The sequence below is a fragment of the Muntiacus reevesi genome, chromosome 1 (assembly GCF_963930625.1).
Source record: "Muntiacus reevesi chromosome 1, mMunRee1.1, whole genome shotgun sequence".
Taxonomy (NCBI): Eukaryota; Metazoa; Chordata; class Mammalia; order Artiodactyla; family Cervidae; genus Muntiacus; species Muntiacus reevesi.
The window spans coordinates 142,252,356-142,269,019 of record NC_089249.1 but is presented as its reverse complement, the minus strand read 5'-3'; the positions used below and the strand labels follow the sequence as shown (position 1 = coordinate 142,269,019).

Sequence of the window (16,664 nt, the reverse complement as noted above, 5' to 3'; positions counted from 1 at the left end):
AAATATTAAATTGGCACAGAAAATCTTAAGGGAACTCTCCTATGGAAAAAAGACTGATCTTTAACAAAACATAAGATTCTGAGCCACCAGATTTTATTCAAGTAGGGGTTTTGGTTTACTAGTGGTTGGCCAAGTGTTGCTCTGGTTATAATCAGAGTGAGGGACAAAACATGTTTATACTGCTATCCCATTTTCTTGTAATGGATTGGTGGCTGTGGTAAAGGAAAGAGATATTTTCCAAGAGTCACTGAGTTCCCACTGCTTCACAAATCGCATTTTCCCAAGAAAATAAATATGGTTCTTATATTTTCTAGTCAGCTCACAGGAGTATATTTAAGCAATCATGTAGCTGCAATAGTAAAATATACTCAGTGTAACTAAAATGTCCCAGTAATTATTTTAATTAATATTAAATAGATTAATCGAAAAAGAATGAAATTCATAATTAAATGCTATTGCAAAATAGAGGCTTCTGTAACATAAGCCACTGTAACCCAATCTAAATTCACTGCTGTGAATTATTAAAATTACACACATATACAGAGGATGTATTTTATTAAAATACTCCATTAATAGCAAAAACTTTTTCCCCTACTAGTTCAGATCCCTTAAGCTGAAGCTCAAGGAATAGAGATCTGGGATAGGAATCAGGACAAGCAAGGTCTTCAAAAACAAGAAATTTTAAAGAGGACAAACACCTAATGTTCTTTGAGTCTCAGAATCATTTTTACAAGAGTTACTTCTAAGTATCAATAATGATAAGAGGATGGTAACAGCAAACATACTAAAACTTAGCTCAGCCAGGCAATGTGATTAGCACTTTACAGAGGTTAATTCATTTAATCCTGACAACAGTCCTTGAAGTACATACTATTATTAGATGCATTTAATGGATAAGAAAAGTAAGGCACTGGTAGGTTGAGTAATTTGTGCCTGAAGTGCTTTAACTACTAAGTGCTTAACTACTAAGATGGCAGAGAAAGGGGCTGAAAGTGAAAGTGAAGTCGCTCAGTCCTGTCTGACTCTTTGCGACCCCATGGACTGAAGCCTACCAGGTTCCACTGTCCATGGGATTTTCCAGGCAAGAATCTCCTAAATCTGTACCCATAACCAACACATTGCTGGGTAGGGTTAAGGCCAGGAGAAGCAACAACTGATTCCCAATAATAGTACAATGGGGAAATAATGTACTATTACTTAACTACATTAAGTAATAGTACATTACATCAAGCTTCCCTTTTAGCCTAACATGGACCTCACTGTCTTGCAAACCTTGGTGCTGGGACACTAAACACTCAGCAGAAAACTCACAGAAAGTAGGTGATGCTATCAACATGGTTCAAGAAAGTAAGCAAGGATTCAGCTAGCTATTTTTTTCCCTTCACCAATAAGTATCACATCTCTGATCCACATGACTGCTTCAATTCTTCATATACAGATGGGGAGGGACAAGGACTGGACTTATAGTATGGTAGGGAATCAGACAAGGGATCTAGGATGTAGTTCATAAAGTTCCTGATACCACTTCAGTGTCTACCTAACGGAGCTCATTATGCCACCAATCGGGTGAGAGGCTGTAACTTTCCTGAGCACCAGAGGCTTTTTTAAGGTTTTAGAAAATGTTTGGTGGTAAAAGTTTTCTTAAAAAAAAAATCTCTTATAGACGAAGTGCTGGTTCCCAAACAAGCAGATGAAAAACACCGGAGGAAGTGACAGACTATTAAAATAAGAAGGAATAAGCAATGATGAATGTGAAAAGAAAATTCATTACTAAAGAGTTCTTAAGATATTTAGAGAAAATTATCATAAATGAAAAGCACGGTCATAAGCAGAAACCATAAATATACATGTCAGTAATAACTAAGAAGTACATAATTGTGGGAAGAAATGAACAAGAGTCATCTACCATAGAGAAAGAAGCAGCTGCTTGTTCCAGTAATCCCACAAGTCCTGACTCAGTAAAGTACTTTCCAGAGCAGATACCTTCTTCATCTGGAGATACCACGTCATCTGAGACTGCAGATTCTTCTAAAACATTAGAGGAAATATTCTAGGAGGAAAAAAATGTTTAGGTTTGTGAAATGGAATTAATTTCTTAACATGAATGATATATATGAAGTAAGCGAAGATAAAATACAGCTATCAGCTTATTAAAAAAAAAGGGGGGTAGTCAATGAAAAGCTAACAGACAAATCTCCAAAAATTTCTTGTATTGTGAAGATGACAAGAAAATGTAACAGCACTGCTACCTAACTTTTCCATTAATTAAAAGTTGTAAGAAAGAAAATTTTAAAACATCATGGGCTAAGGAAAATTGTAATATGACACACAACACCTAAGGTGACTTAAACAGTCTTTATTTTTAACTTAATTGATGTTGTTAAAACTCATCAGGGAAACTGAGATACAAAAATGGTCTCAAGGTTTGCCTAACATATATCAAATTAATGAAAAAACTCAGGTATAATAAAAAGCCCTCTTATCCAACAAGATTGGGATCCATCATTACTTCTGAAAAGGAAATGATACATACATACCTTAAATATTTTATTTGAACCTTGATAGTCACACATTTGTCAATTTCTCAAAGTAGATCTAAGGCCTTTTCTTTGTGTATGGGTCTCAAGATCAGAGTTCTATATAGTCTCTCTTGACTAAATACCCACCATGTAACCTCCATTTATGATTTTCAGTTTTGGTTTCTTTAGAGTAAAAATTTGAACTTAAAAGATTATCAAATTATCCTAGATTTCTTGGAGATTTTCCCTCAATCTTTTTCTATTTGTCTTGATCTCTTTGCAAAACATTCAGCTTATTAATAATTTTCACAGAAACAATAACTCTCTTTTTGTATTTAGATTTATCAGAGAACATAATATTTAAATAATTTTTATAACTTCCCAAACCTGGAATTAAGAGGCTTTGAAGAAAAGCAAAGCATAATTGACACTTTTTGGTAGGCAAAGAATTCAGCCAGTGGGTCAGAGGTATGTAGCCCTACTAGAGCATAAACTATCATCTCTGAGTCGTATCTTAGCATATTTTTAATAAGCAATGGAGAATGCTGGTTTACCTGGTATCTTAATAAAAAGCCAATTAAGAGTGTCCACTATCCTGATTTTCAATATTTTGAATATATTTCATAGATGCTATGAAGTTCACAGCAGTATAGGCAAAGAGAATACATATACTTTACACAGCACTGATAACGTACAGGTAAGAAAACATGGAAGAGAATTAACAAGAGATACTCTTTAAAAACATATTAATGAAAGTGATAGTGAAATGTTAATTCATCTTGTGAAGTATCACTTTCAGTCTGTGCTTTTATTACAAGCTGAATGAATATAAACAGCAGTGAGAAAAGTTAAATCCACAGAAGGACATACCTTGATTAAGGCAGATTCCTACCTGAAATGTTACACATCCCACGGGGAGATACTTCCGGTCCTCCAGCATGCTCAGATACTCAGCAACAAGTGCTGCTGAGTGAACGAGGCACTGGGCAGCTTCGGCATGATTGCTGCGCTCTGAGTGCTTGCCAGCCATGTTCTGCAACCAGGTCAGCCGCAGATCCGGAGAGGTCTGGTAGCCCTTGGCAATTCTAGTTAGAACAGAAATTCTCAATTAGCATTTGCTTCCTAACCTGGAAGGGAGTTCAAATTGTTTGTTCAGTGTGTAGGCTTCTGTTACTGAACACAACCTATTAAGACAAGCTTTTGGGTGATATGAAAATGCTTTTGAGTGTGCTTAGAGAAACAATTGTGGGCCCATGGAATGGGGAGTATCAGGGTTTTTTTTGCCCGGGGGGAGGAGGGAGCTAAAAAATAAAAAGACATTTTATATGAAAATCCGCCCTTTAAGGAAACAATCAGTAATGGAAGATCTGGGAATTTACAAGTTTATTATGGGGTTCTAAATAAGTTTTATATTCAAGGAAAAAAATTATAAAAGATTCTTTCATTGTATTACCTTAATTTTAAAGGAAATATTTTATTCTTGTCTTTAAGAAACTCGAAAACTAAAAAATGAAGATCAAATGGCAAAAAAAAGTCAAGCTTTACTTACATCTTTGAAGATACAATAGAAATTACAAAATTCTAAAAATACCCAATAAACATATCAGCCTACAGGCAAAAACCATATCTAATATTAGTAAAATTAATGCTGCAGTAAAGTATTAATACACTACGTTTTCTTCTTAAAAAACTAATCTTTACACTTAAAATGTGGGTCTTCAGCCTTCCTAGGAACTCTAGGGCCCAGGATGTTAAGGTCTTAATTATGCCATTATTTTTAAAAATCTTGTTTTTAATAATCAATAAATACACTGAACAATTATTCATAGTTCTTAAAAGAAGTGTCACAGGGGATCTGATAAAGCACATTTTGATTTTTTTAATCACCATTGCGATGCCATGCTAAGTCGCTTCAGGCATGTCTGACTCTTTCCACCCCATGGACCATAGTCTCCCAGGCTCCTCTGTCCCTGGGATTCTCCAGGCAAGAATACTGGAGTGGGTTTTAATTACCATTGGAAAATGACAAATAATTTTTGTATTCTTGTAAAACTCATGTTTTCTGTGTGTCACACTAACTTAAGTCCCATTATATAAGACACAGGGCTCCTCAGGTGGCTCAGTGGTAAAAAGTCCATCTGCTATTGCAGGAGATGTGGGTTTGATCCCTGGGTCAGGAAGTTAACTTGGAGAGGGAAATGGCAACCCACTCCAGTATTCTTGCCTGGGAAATCCCATGGACAGAGGAGCCTGGTGGGCTATAGTCCACGGGGTCAAAAGTGAGGTGGACACACCTAAGCAGCTAAACAACAACAATTACAAGGTATAAGTGAATTAAACAAATGCTACCTGTACATCAGATCAATTAACATTTCAGGATCCTCCTGGTGTTCCTTCATTTTAACAGTATCAGAAAGGATCATATGGAGATTAAAAACCAAATCTTGAACCTATAGCAGAGAATTATATGAAAAACATTCTTCAACTGTCATTTATTCACAACCATTAAATTAGTTTGGAAGATATTTCAGATTTGAAATCTAAAGCTTTCAAAACAAACAATACAATTTTGATATAGTTCTAAAGAATGTGGGTATTCTAGGGCAAGAAGGTGAAGAGTAAAATTTATACAAATTCATCAGCAGACTATTTTTTCACTTCTCTCACCCAGAAACAAGTAGAACTACCAGTAGAAATAAAAAACATATAGGGATATAAGGAATACAAAATGAAATTCTTTCTGATTTTCAGATTTTCTCAAAAGGTAGTTTGTATAAACTTAGTTTTTGAGGCAAACTATTGTTTCACAAATCAGTGGGAACACTTTCATCATAAAGTTTTTTGTTTATCCATACTGTCTAAGTCTAGTGTTCTTTTTGGCACAAATTCACAGAATTAAACACCAAAAATATTAACCATTCTGAGAAGGAAGGGTGGCTTATTAAAACAGAGATTCAGTCCTTTCTATGACACATATGGATCGAAAGAAAAATACAGGTTCTGCCAGGAAAAACTAAAGTTTGATTTAACAATTTGGGAAATACCTATTTACAATTCCTATTTCAGTTCATGCTCTAAAAAGTAGCATTTCTGACCTGATCAGGAAATGTTGTTTCCCTCAATTCCAAATCTTCTTCAGCATATGTCAGTATAGTCTTTAAAGAACGTCTTAAAAATTCTTCATTAAAATTCTGAGATGTGCCCACCAAGGAAGACAGTGACATGGTTACTTGCATTTTAACCCTGGCAAAGTTCTGTAACAGAGAAATTGCCAGGCAAATATTTAATAAAGGAAAGCTTAAAGGGGAAGTGTCTATTTTTTTTAACTTCCTATAAAGAAAAAGTTAGTATAAAACATCACTCTAGGAAAAATATTTTTGAAAAAGTAATGAAATGTGCAGTATTGAAATCCTATTTTTTAAATGGACATAAAGCTTAGAATCTTCCTGTGATAACAGCCTACAAAATAAGGTTGAAAAAAAATTGTGGGTTAGTCTTGAATTAGAAGTTGTGCCTAGACTTCACAATGACCTACTAAGAGGTATATGTTATTAACAATAACACCATTTTTACAGATGACATTAAAGAACTTGATCAACATCACAAAATTCTTAAGTGTCAGATGTGGTCACTACACTCTACCTGATTTAATTACGTCCACTGCTATGATAAAGGTATAACTTAACTCACATCCTGTACAAAGTAACTTAAAGGTATATCCTTCGGAATGAAGACTGCAAGAGTTTACATTCTTCCTTTTTTAGTGTAAATTCATTTCTGTTTCACCACTGCCCTCTATGAAACCACTTTTAAGAGGTTACCAGTGACAACCTTTATTGTTGTTCAGTTTCTAAGTGGTGTCCAAGTCTTTGCGACCCCAAGAACTGAGGCACGACAGGCTTTCCTGTCCTTCACTATCTTCTGGAACTTGCTCAAATTCATGTCAATTGAGTGAGAGAGTGATGCCATCCAACCATCTAATCCTCTGTCATCCCTTTCTCCCCCTGCCTAAAATCTTTCCCTGCATCAGGGTCTCTTTCAATGAGTTGGCTCTTTGCATCAGGTGGCCAAACTATTGGAGCTTCAGGTTCAACATCTCCAGCACCACAGCTCGAAGCCATCAGTTCTTCAGCATTCAGCCTTCTTTATTGTCCAGCCTCACATCTGTACATTACTACTGGAAACACCATAGTTTTGACTATATGGACCTTTGCAGGCAAAGTAATGGCTCTGCTTTTTAATACGCTGTCTAGGTTTGACATTACTTTTCTTCCAAGGAGCAAGTATCTTCTAATTTCAAGGCTGCACTCACCACCCACAGTGATTTTGGAGCCCAAGAAAACAGTCTGTCCTATTGATTAAACAAATGGTACTACTATTGTAGTCAGTTACACAGGCCCCAAACCAGGAGTTGTTCCATAGCCATTCTGCCCATTCATTATTCATACTATAAACTCAATCTACACCATCTTCTAATCTGTTCCAATCAGTTCTTTCTCCATTCTCAGTGCCATTGCTTTACTTTATGCCTTTATCATTTCTTATCTGGATTACTGCAATAACTTCCTAACCAATTTTTCTTTTTCCTTACCTAAGTAGCATCAGGGAAATTTTTTGTAAAATGTAAACCTGAATGTATATATCAGTCTTCTTCTTAAAACACTTCAATGGCTGCTCACAGCTTTGCAGATAAAATTCATGTATTTGACCAAATAAACATGCCAAACTATACAGTAGGAACAGAGAGTACAGTGATAAGTAAGTATCTGTCCTATGACAGCTTCATCTAAACATTTCACTTACAATTTTATCTCTTATTACTCTCTCTTTGAGCCATAATAATTAAGAAGTACTAAAAAAGTTTCCTTCTCTGTTTGCCTGTTTTCTTCTCTCATCTCAATGCCTTTCTTATGTGACATTTTTGTTACCTAAAAAGTCTACCCACTACTTCTCCATCTGCCTGGGCAATTCTTCATCCTTAGTTCAAGCATCTCCTCTTTCTGAAATTCTCCTTGAGAGTATATGGCCTTTTTCTCTGTGCTTACACAGTCCCCTGTGCTTACCTCTCAGTATATCAACAACAAACACACATTGAACATTTACTCAGAGCCAGTTACTGACATAATATGTGTGTTACTTAATTTATATAATCCTCACAAAACCACCTAAAGTAGGTACTTACTATTACTAGCTGAACATTACCTGTTCATCTCCTACCTTAGTAGATGCTAAGCTATTTTAAAATAAGTTTCCTTTTATCTATGTTTGCCCAATGCCTACCACAGTACCTAGAACACAATTCAATACTTAGGTCTAATACCTCTTGAATATACAATCTATATAAAAATCGTGCCCGGTATAAATCACCTATTCCTTTTTAGAGGTACTACATGACATTGACATGATAAATTACTCATTTTTAGTCCTCCTGTATTAATATAAAGCTTTCCTAAAATAACAGAGGAAAACTCCACGTGTAGTCAAATTTTAGGGACTCTTATTTCAAAAACTAAATAAAATATATAAAGTAACTAGATTCTTTGTTCTGAACTAGGAGAGAAGACTTGGCTTCCATTAAAAATAGGACAGTGTGAGATAGCAAGTTCCTATTCTCCTGCATTTCATATAAAAATAAAAGATGAATAGAAAAAAAAGTCCATAAACTCTATTTCAGCAAAATGAGGAGACTGATATAATCTATGTATTAGAAAAATGCATTAGGGCTGCCAAGACAAGCTAAATAGGAAGCAGCTTCAATGGAAGGCAAGGAGGGGATAGCAAATAGTGAGGAATCCCAGGGTGCAGATTTAAGAAATAATGGGAAAAACGCTTCTTTTAAATTTAAATAAGAAACCCACTTTGAAGTGATAAAACTATCTGTCTCAAGAAAAAAACAACCAAAAAAATCTCAAAGGGCTGGACAGAAATAGATTGTCCTACAAATACTTGGGTCAATATAAACTGCCTCATTCTATGTTGAGTAACAAAAAGGTAAAGAAGATCAGTGAAATACCAGATAAAGAACACTTAATAGGAAAAATGTGATCATGAAACAGATGAAAATTCTAATTAAAATATTTTACTTTGAATTGTAAAAAATCTATGAAGCCATTAACTTTAGGAAGGAAAAAAATCATAGAAATACAGGAATTCAAGGGAAGCCACTGTGATAGCTAAGAACGAATACCCACTAGGCTGGTGACAATACTGCCTTCACTGAGAATGTATGATTAAAGAAATAGAGGACTGAAGGTACTCCATAATTATAAAGGTAACCATTAAAGCAATATAAACTTTAAGGTGAACTTACTATGTACAAGATGAAAACAACCAACAAATTTTTTTAAGGAGAGGAGTGGAGAAGCAGAATAATACAACACAAATCCAGGATGTAGCTGATACAATAACAAGCATGAAAGATCGGCTTTAATTCAACCTAGGAACTGAATTACAAAGCAAAACCCAACTCTATGTTGTATATAAGACACACATTTAAAATAAAGTGATTCAAAAAAGTGAAAATGAAAGGACAGGCAAAGATAACCTAAGTCACATTCAAATTAGAAAGAAAGTAGAGGTATCAATACTACACAAGGCAGAAGTCAGGTCAAAAATATAAAAATTTTAAATTAAGCCATCTTAGAGTCGTTTTCAATTTTAAAGGGAATAATTCATAGTAAGATATAATAGTTACAAATAGTAGCTATCAATATACCAAACAGTTATGAATATCACTTTACCAAATAAGACCAAAAGGAGAAATAGACAATATGTAGGCTTTAAATCATCTCCTTTAGTCAACCAAAGAGATGAAAATAACCCCTTCTTTTTAAATGCTTGTGTAACATGTTTATAAAAACATTTTATGCTTGAATACACAAACACACACATCCATAGTACCAAAAAGGAGACATATTAGTTGTACTATGATCACTCTCCAGTAAAACTGAAAATTACTGGGAATTCCCTGGCAGTCCAATAGTTAGGACTCCATGCTTTCACTACTGAGGGCCTGGGTTCAATCTCTGGTTGGGAACTAAGATCCTGCAAGCCACAGGATAGCCAGAAAACAACAAACAAAAACCAAAACTTATCATCAAAATTTTAAAACTTTGCAAGGAGATCAAACCAGTAAATCCTAAAGGAAATCAATCCTGAATATTCACTGGAAGGACTGATGCTGAAGCTGAAGCTCCAATACACTGGCCACCTGATGCAAAGAGCTGACTCACTGGAAAAGATCCTGGTGCTGGGAAAAATTGAAGGCAGGAGGAGAACGGGATGACACAGAGGACGAGGGGGTTTGATAGTATCACCGACTCAGTGAACATGAGTTTGAGCAAGCTCCGGGAGATGGTGAAGGACAGGGAAGCCTGGGGTGCTGCAGTCCATGTGGTTGCAAAGAGCAGAACGTGACTGAGCAACTGAACAGCATCATCATCAAAACTTTAAAACTTCAGGTTAAAACGAAAATACAAACAGAAATTACAAAATATGTACTGGATAGAAATCAAAAACACCAAAAATACTAGATACTAGAACCAATGAGACATCAAAAATAGTGCACAGTGCAATATTCTAGACCTTAAATAATTACATGAGTAAGAATAAATGAACTAAACATTTGACTCAAAAAGCTAGGAAAAATACAGCACATAAATCTATAATCAAAAAAAAGACCATAAATGAAGACATGGAATTCTTCTAAGACTGGCATATAATCATGAAATATCGAGCAAAGATGTTTAAACTTTAAATTTTTCTTATTATTACTTTCACTTCACTTAATGATAATAATTACAATTTACAGTTGCTCAACATACATTCGTAGTTTAAATCTGTACTACTATATGTCATTCTTAGTATACAAAATAAAACTGGAGATTTGGATTTTTATGTTATTCACAGAAAGAGAGAAAAAGAAACAGTCTTAAGATCAGACTCAAAATACAGCCCAAAATGCCATGCTCTCCCCAAACCCATTTAACAGATATCTACAGAAGTTATATTTCATTATGAACCCACAGAGACAGTCCTGAGATAAAACACTTACATTCCCAATCTCAAAGTTCTGTCTCATGAGCAGGTAAAGGGAGGCACTAGCATGTGACCGTATGGTACCGATGCTGCTGCTGCAGTGCCGCAGGAGCCGGAGGCAGAGGTCGGCACATTGCTCCGTTTCCTCTTCAAACAAGAGCTCAGGGAACTGTAGAGAAAGACCACCACTGAATTTATGCAGGAGAAGCTTCAGACACATGTTAATACAGCCTGATGAAGGAATCTGTGAGTGCAGCCCAGGAACTGCAAGAATGTTTAAGAGACAGTATTTGCTACTGGTTAATACAATGGACCAGAGAACTAGACAGACTGGGTTTGAATATGGACTATGTTAGTACTATGACCTTGGATAGGTTTTCTCTTCCATAAAAATGGGCCTAATGATATTACTTATGTGGGACTGTATGACTACCTTAGATTAGATAATGTGAATAAAACACTATAGTAACACATAATAAGTCTATGATAAAATTTTTTATTAATTTTTATTGAAATACAGTTGCTTTACAATATTATGTTAGTTTTTTGCTGCACAGTGTGAAATGTTCTTACTATTACAAAATGGTATATGTTATCTTCACTGGCTAAGTTTAACCTTATAAGATGACTGAGATGAAATAGATACCTTCAAGATTAAGAATATAGATTTTCAGAGGAAAACAAACATAGTAAATAAATGTTTGAAGTAGTTAAACAAAACAAGTACTTTTCCGTCCATTTACCTAGGATAAGCTAATTTCAATGGACTGAACAACTGACACACTAATCCTTGATAATTCACATCAATAAGAAATAGATAAAATAAGATGAAAATACAAAAAGCCCAATATTTAAAACAGGCTATTAATTTCAGGCCCTTCTCCACATCAGAACTACTCTTTTTTTTTTTTTCAAACCAGACAACAAGTTAAAGGTAGTCTAAATAAGAAAGAAATTCCAAAGAATAAGCAGTAGAGAAAGGGAAAGAAGAATCAAGTCTTAGGTTACTACTAAAATTTTATCTATAAATATATTTAAGATATAATCAATGAATGTATCAAGTGATCTTAGACAATGTTAGTAAAGAAAACAAAGTCTGACAGTAAGACAGCAGGCACAAAAATAACCCACCTTTGAAACCAGAGCTCTCTGGGTAGCAAAACAGTGCTGCAGATAAACGGCACTTTGGTTGCAGGCCATGCTGTGTAGCAGCACTTTCAGCACACCACCCAGGATGCTCTCTTTGGATTCTGTCACAGAGACTGTCTGCAATTTTAAAATAGAGATGTTAACTGTAATCTGCTTAGAGACAGAATATGTAAGAATTAGCAAATGAAAATTTTAATAGGAAAAAGATAATGTAAGATCTAGAAGCTCCTCAAGGAGAAGAAGCTGGGAGGGATTTTGGTAAGAAAAGGGGAAAAAAGAATGGATAGAATTTAAATGAGAAAAAAAGAGGAGCAAGGACATAATTTTTAGGATCTACTGATATTCAAATATAATTATATGGTTTAATAAATACCTTTTTCCCCAACCCTAATTTACCAAATCTCTACTAGTTTAAATCCCTCTAATTAGTGTTTTCACCTGAACAACAATCTCTAATGTATCCAAAATGATTAGATTTGCTTCAGTAGCCAGATTGCCATCAATCAGTGCTTCGTGTTCAATCTCTGCTCTTGACCTAAAACAAAATATTAGAAGAAATTATATTTTATCTTTTAGAAAATCCAATAGAACTGAAATTCATGAAAGACTTAAAGATGTACAGAAATTTAAAAATCTTGGAATCATTTTTCTTTTTCAGGGGAAGAGTTTTTCCAATAGTTGCCCGATTGCAAAGTTATTAAGTGAATAAGGAAAAATATTCTGCACTTTTAAAAATGTTTTGTTTTAATCTACATTTGTCAAACATGCCAATACAGACTTTCTAACCCCATAACAGTACTACAGTGCCACTAAAGGCACGAATACTCAGCTTTCAGAGAGTTACTGCAAACATAGAAAAACACTGTTTTGTTCTAAATGGCAGACACTAGGTGGTGCTATATAGGCTTGTGTTTAGGGCTGCTTTCATGTAAAGCAGTACCCAAAATGTTTAGTATTCATGTTACCACTTCAAGGATTTTCAACATATTTATTTAGGATAAAAGAACTTTCTTAAAAATAAAGTTTTGTCTAATTTTTCCAAATTTCTGATACAAAAATTTTAATACAGAAAATGCGTAACTCTTCAGTGAGATTCTGGATGGAATTACTCATTAGAAATAAAACTTGATGTAATAAAGTGGTTTGTTTGAATACTAATATTTACAAACGTATTATTTAATTAAAATTTAATGACTATATACAATTTATGAGTAAAGTTGACATTTCAATCACAATGCATATATGGAAACTACATCCAAATAGACCAAAAAATATACATATAAATCAAAGCAAAAATACAAGGACATATTAAATGTTAACTTTTCAAAGTTAGCTATTAATTAAAGTCTGAATCTTTATTACTACCACTAAAGAGAACAGTTTATGAAATTACATTTTATAAATTAAAGGAGAAAATACAACATTAGAATTAAATTGGAAAAGAAATATAATGTTCAAACTTAAAATTCCAGCGAGAGTTTGTGAAGACACATGAAAAACAAGATGTTTAAACCAAAAGAATCAGGAAAATACCAAAAAGAAAAAGAAAATGACTTCCTTAAAACATAGTAAGATAAGCAAAGAAAACATATAATACAAGTGCAGAAGTAAAGAAATATACTAATAACATAGTATCTCAGTGCTTTGTGATTTTTAAAAAACACAATACATATGGAAAAATAATTAAAGAAATGTACTTGGACAAAATAGACAGAAAAGCAGACACTCAAACTTTAAGAATTTTTAACACAGTTATATACAGCATCTGTTCTGGTCCAAGTATGTGTCTTTCCTGCCAAATTTATACAATGAAAATCTAATGCCTAAGGTAATGGTGTTAGGAGGTGCAGCTTTTGGAAGGTGATTGAAAAATCAGGGCAGAGCCCTCATGAATGAGATTAATGCCTCTATAAAAGAAGCCCCTAGGAATTTCCTTGTCGTTAAACCGTAAGGGAACACAGCAAGAAGCCTATAAACCCAGAAAAGGGCCTTCACCAGATACTGAACTCCCCAGCCTTCAGAACTGTAATAAATACATTTCTGTTATTTATTTATTTATTTATTTATTTATTTATTTTTTTTGGTCTTGTTTGACCTCACAAGACCTCCAAAAATTTGTTGGGAAAGTAAGGGTTCTTTCTTGGTTCTACCTCACTGAGTCTACACGGCAGTACCGGAGACTAAGTGCAAGCAGAAGCAAGAAAAGCAGTGCCTGTAAATTTCTGTTATTTAAAAGTGACCCAGTGCGTGTTATTTTGTCATAGCAGCCTAAAGAGACTAAGAGAGTTTCTGACAATCCTAAACTTATCTATGTGGTATGGATCCTGCTGCTTCTCTCTCTGCTGGCTCCCACAGGGCCTTGCTTCCTGTGATTTTACTGTGAGAGAGCTGGTTTCCCTGGTAAAGAATCTGCCTGCCAAGCAGGAGATGTGAGTTCGATCCCTGGGTCAGGAAGATCCCGTGGAGAAGGAAACAGCAACTGCTCCAGTATTCTTGCCTAGGAAATCCCATCGACAAGATGAGCCTCACAGGATGCAGTCCACAGGGTTGTAAAGAGTCAGACATGACTGAGCTACTGAGCACGTAGGAGAGCTAATATTTCTGAAAGCTTCTCTGTGAGAATCTGCTCAAGTCTGGATGGAAGATGGTTCTCAGGGTAACCAAATTAGGACAGAACTGGGGGCTGGGGGGGGTCCCTGGGACATTAACTGCTAAAATTAAGACTACTAGGCAAACCCAAATGAGTTGGTCACTATATTATCAAAGTTTTAGGGGCCTATCGAGTTACCTGAGGGCTAATTTGAAATTAGAAATTATCAGGAAAAGATTGCAGCCCCTGACACAATGCCAAGCAATTTTCAAGCCAAGGAATTTTACCTGTGGTTACCTGGGCAGTGAGAAGGGTTTATTTCCAGCTCCCCTCATGAAGATGCAGTCCTTTAGGATGCTGGACTCACGAAAGTGCATTTTTAGTTGTTTTTGGCAATAGAGTTGTCAGTTAGTGTACCTAGTTTGTCTCCATACTAGAAACAGAAGACTTGTAGTATTCGTCTGTCTTTAACTACATTTTAAGCTCTAAGAAAGCAAAGATTAATTTTCTAATTTTTTATAATCCTTGAAATATTTCAGTGTGACACCCAAAATAGTGACATTTCAAAAATAGTTGCTCAGTCCATTTTGCAGGGGGGACTGTTGGGGAAAATAAGGTGACATTTAAATATGTAACCTTTTGCTTTACTATACTATATGAAAAATTCTTCCCCCAAATTGTTTTTTAATCCAAAATGGAAAAATTAAATATAACTGTTCTGACTTCTAAAATTTGAATGCCTAATTATATAAAATAACACTAAAAGTAATCATTTTCCTCTTGCACTTGAAATTCAACAAGCCCATCAATAAGATAAAATAGAAGGTTTATTACTTGTCAAGCTTCTCAGTGTTTTGACGCCAGTGAGTCATATCCTTTCTCCACCTCAGGTTTTCTTGACTTCCAAAGGCACTTCCAGATGGGCTCCTCTCTGTCAAACAAATTTCAAAACCTTCTTTAAAAATGTTATTTCAGTTAGACCACATTCATGTATATTTGCAAACATACAAGAAATACTACAGGGCTTCCCTGGTGCTTCAGTGGTAAAGAATCCACCTATTAGGGCAGGAGACATGGGTTTGGCTCCTGATCAAGGAAGATCCCACAAGCTGCAGAGCAGCTAAGCCCGCCACAACGCCTGCGCCTGCGCCCTAGAGCCCCGGAGCCGCAGCTACTGAGCCCATGGGAGTCACTACTCAGGACTCCTCGCCCCAGAGTCCGCACTCCACGACAAGAAAAGCCAGCGCAATGAGACGCTCACAAGCCGCAACTGGAGAGTATCCCTGCTCACCACCACTAGACAAAAGCCCATGCAGCATCGAAGGCCCAGAAGAGCCATACATAAACAAATAAAATTTTCAAAAAGAAATACTACATAATGTCAATAATTTTATTAACACAGCCATTTTATCCTCAGTACAAGTGGAAAAACCTGACATTGGTACTTTCTATTAAAAATTTTCACAAGAGTTACAGGATATATTTGCTAAATGTAATATAAAAAACCCAAACACTTTTTTAAATAAGCAAACTTTTAAATTCTGACTTTCTGAAAATCTTAACCATGGTTTATAAGACTATGATGATATGATTTTATTTTCTCCACTTTTGTTTATACTACCATTATCGTGTGTGTGTCTGTGTGTGTCTGTCTGTGTGTGTGTAGTTTCACTACATATGCTCTTGATTGAGAATGTACACAATAGTGGTTGTTCCTTTTACCTGATTGTTTTTCACACAAATTTTCACTGGCCAGTTATTCATCCCCACTGCTGAAAGGCCTTCCTCAACTTTCCACCACTTCCTTTCTTCTTAATTTACTTTATTTCTCTCCACAGCACTTATGACCACAAGAATAAAAGCTACAAATTAAGGAAGATTCTGAAAGTAACTATTTCTTTTGGTCCACAGAAGGCAGGAGAGAACACAGGGGCTCTGCCCCACAGAAGGCAGAGCGAATGGTATTGGCTCTTTTCAGGGGCAGCAGCAACAGAAGTGGCTCATACTAATCTAGCCCAAGTGGAGAAGTCATTGAGAACTGTGGAGAAATACAGATATTTAAACAATGGAATCAAATCATGACTTCAGGCTTTCAACTAGAAGACTACTAGTCCTCTTTGAAAAACACGAGACTTTGGCTGGGGAGAATGGAAAGTAAGATGAAAGTAAAAATTCAGAGTTCAAACAGAAATTTTAAAAATACTGAGAAGCAAATATAATTTGACACACAATAAAGGATTAGTCCAGATATTCTTTCTGCTTCCTCTCCTTTTCCTTCTCTTTCTGTCCCTCTTTACTTCTTCAATTTTGAAACCTCTGTCTTTAAGAAATTTTGTGAAAGAAAGCAAAAAGACTTGTCTATATTAAGA

The 16,664-nt window shown here is 35.3% G+C and overlaps 1 protein-coding gene across 6 annotated transcripts in view; it reads right to left on the bottom strand.

Annotated features, from left to right (window-relative positions):
• The window catches only part of DOCK7 (dedicator of cytokinesis 7), a 186,835-nt gene that overhangs the window by 26,459 nt on the left and 143,712 nt on the right, over positions 1–16,664 (bottom strand). For 5 of the 6 annotated variants that reach the window (XM_065911740.1, XM_065911761.1, XM_065911772.1 and 2 more), the window contains 8 exons: positions 15,130–15,226; positions 12,144–12,240; positions 11,688–11,822; positions 10,573–10,725; positions 5,615–5,773; positions 4,869–4,969; positions 3,412–3,604; positions 1,907–2,050 (listed from right to left, as the gene is read on the bottom strand). In XM_065911740.1, coding sequence (XP_065767812.1) covers positions 1,907–2,050; positions 3,412–3,604; positions 4,869–4,969; positions 5,615–5,773; positions 10,573–10,725; positions 11,688–11,822; positions 12,144–12,240; positions 15,130–15,226 — 1,079 coding nt within the window. The remainder of the gene's footprint in view (positions 1–1,906; positions 2,051–3,411; positions 3,605–4,868; positions 4,970–5,614; positions 5,774–10,572; positions 10,726–11,687; positions 11,823–12,143; positions 12,241–15,129; positions 15,227–16,664) is intronic. The other variant, XR_010659952.1, reaches the window with a different exon arrangement.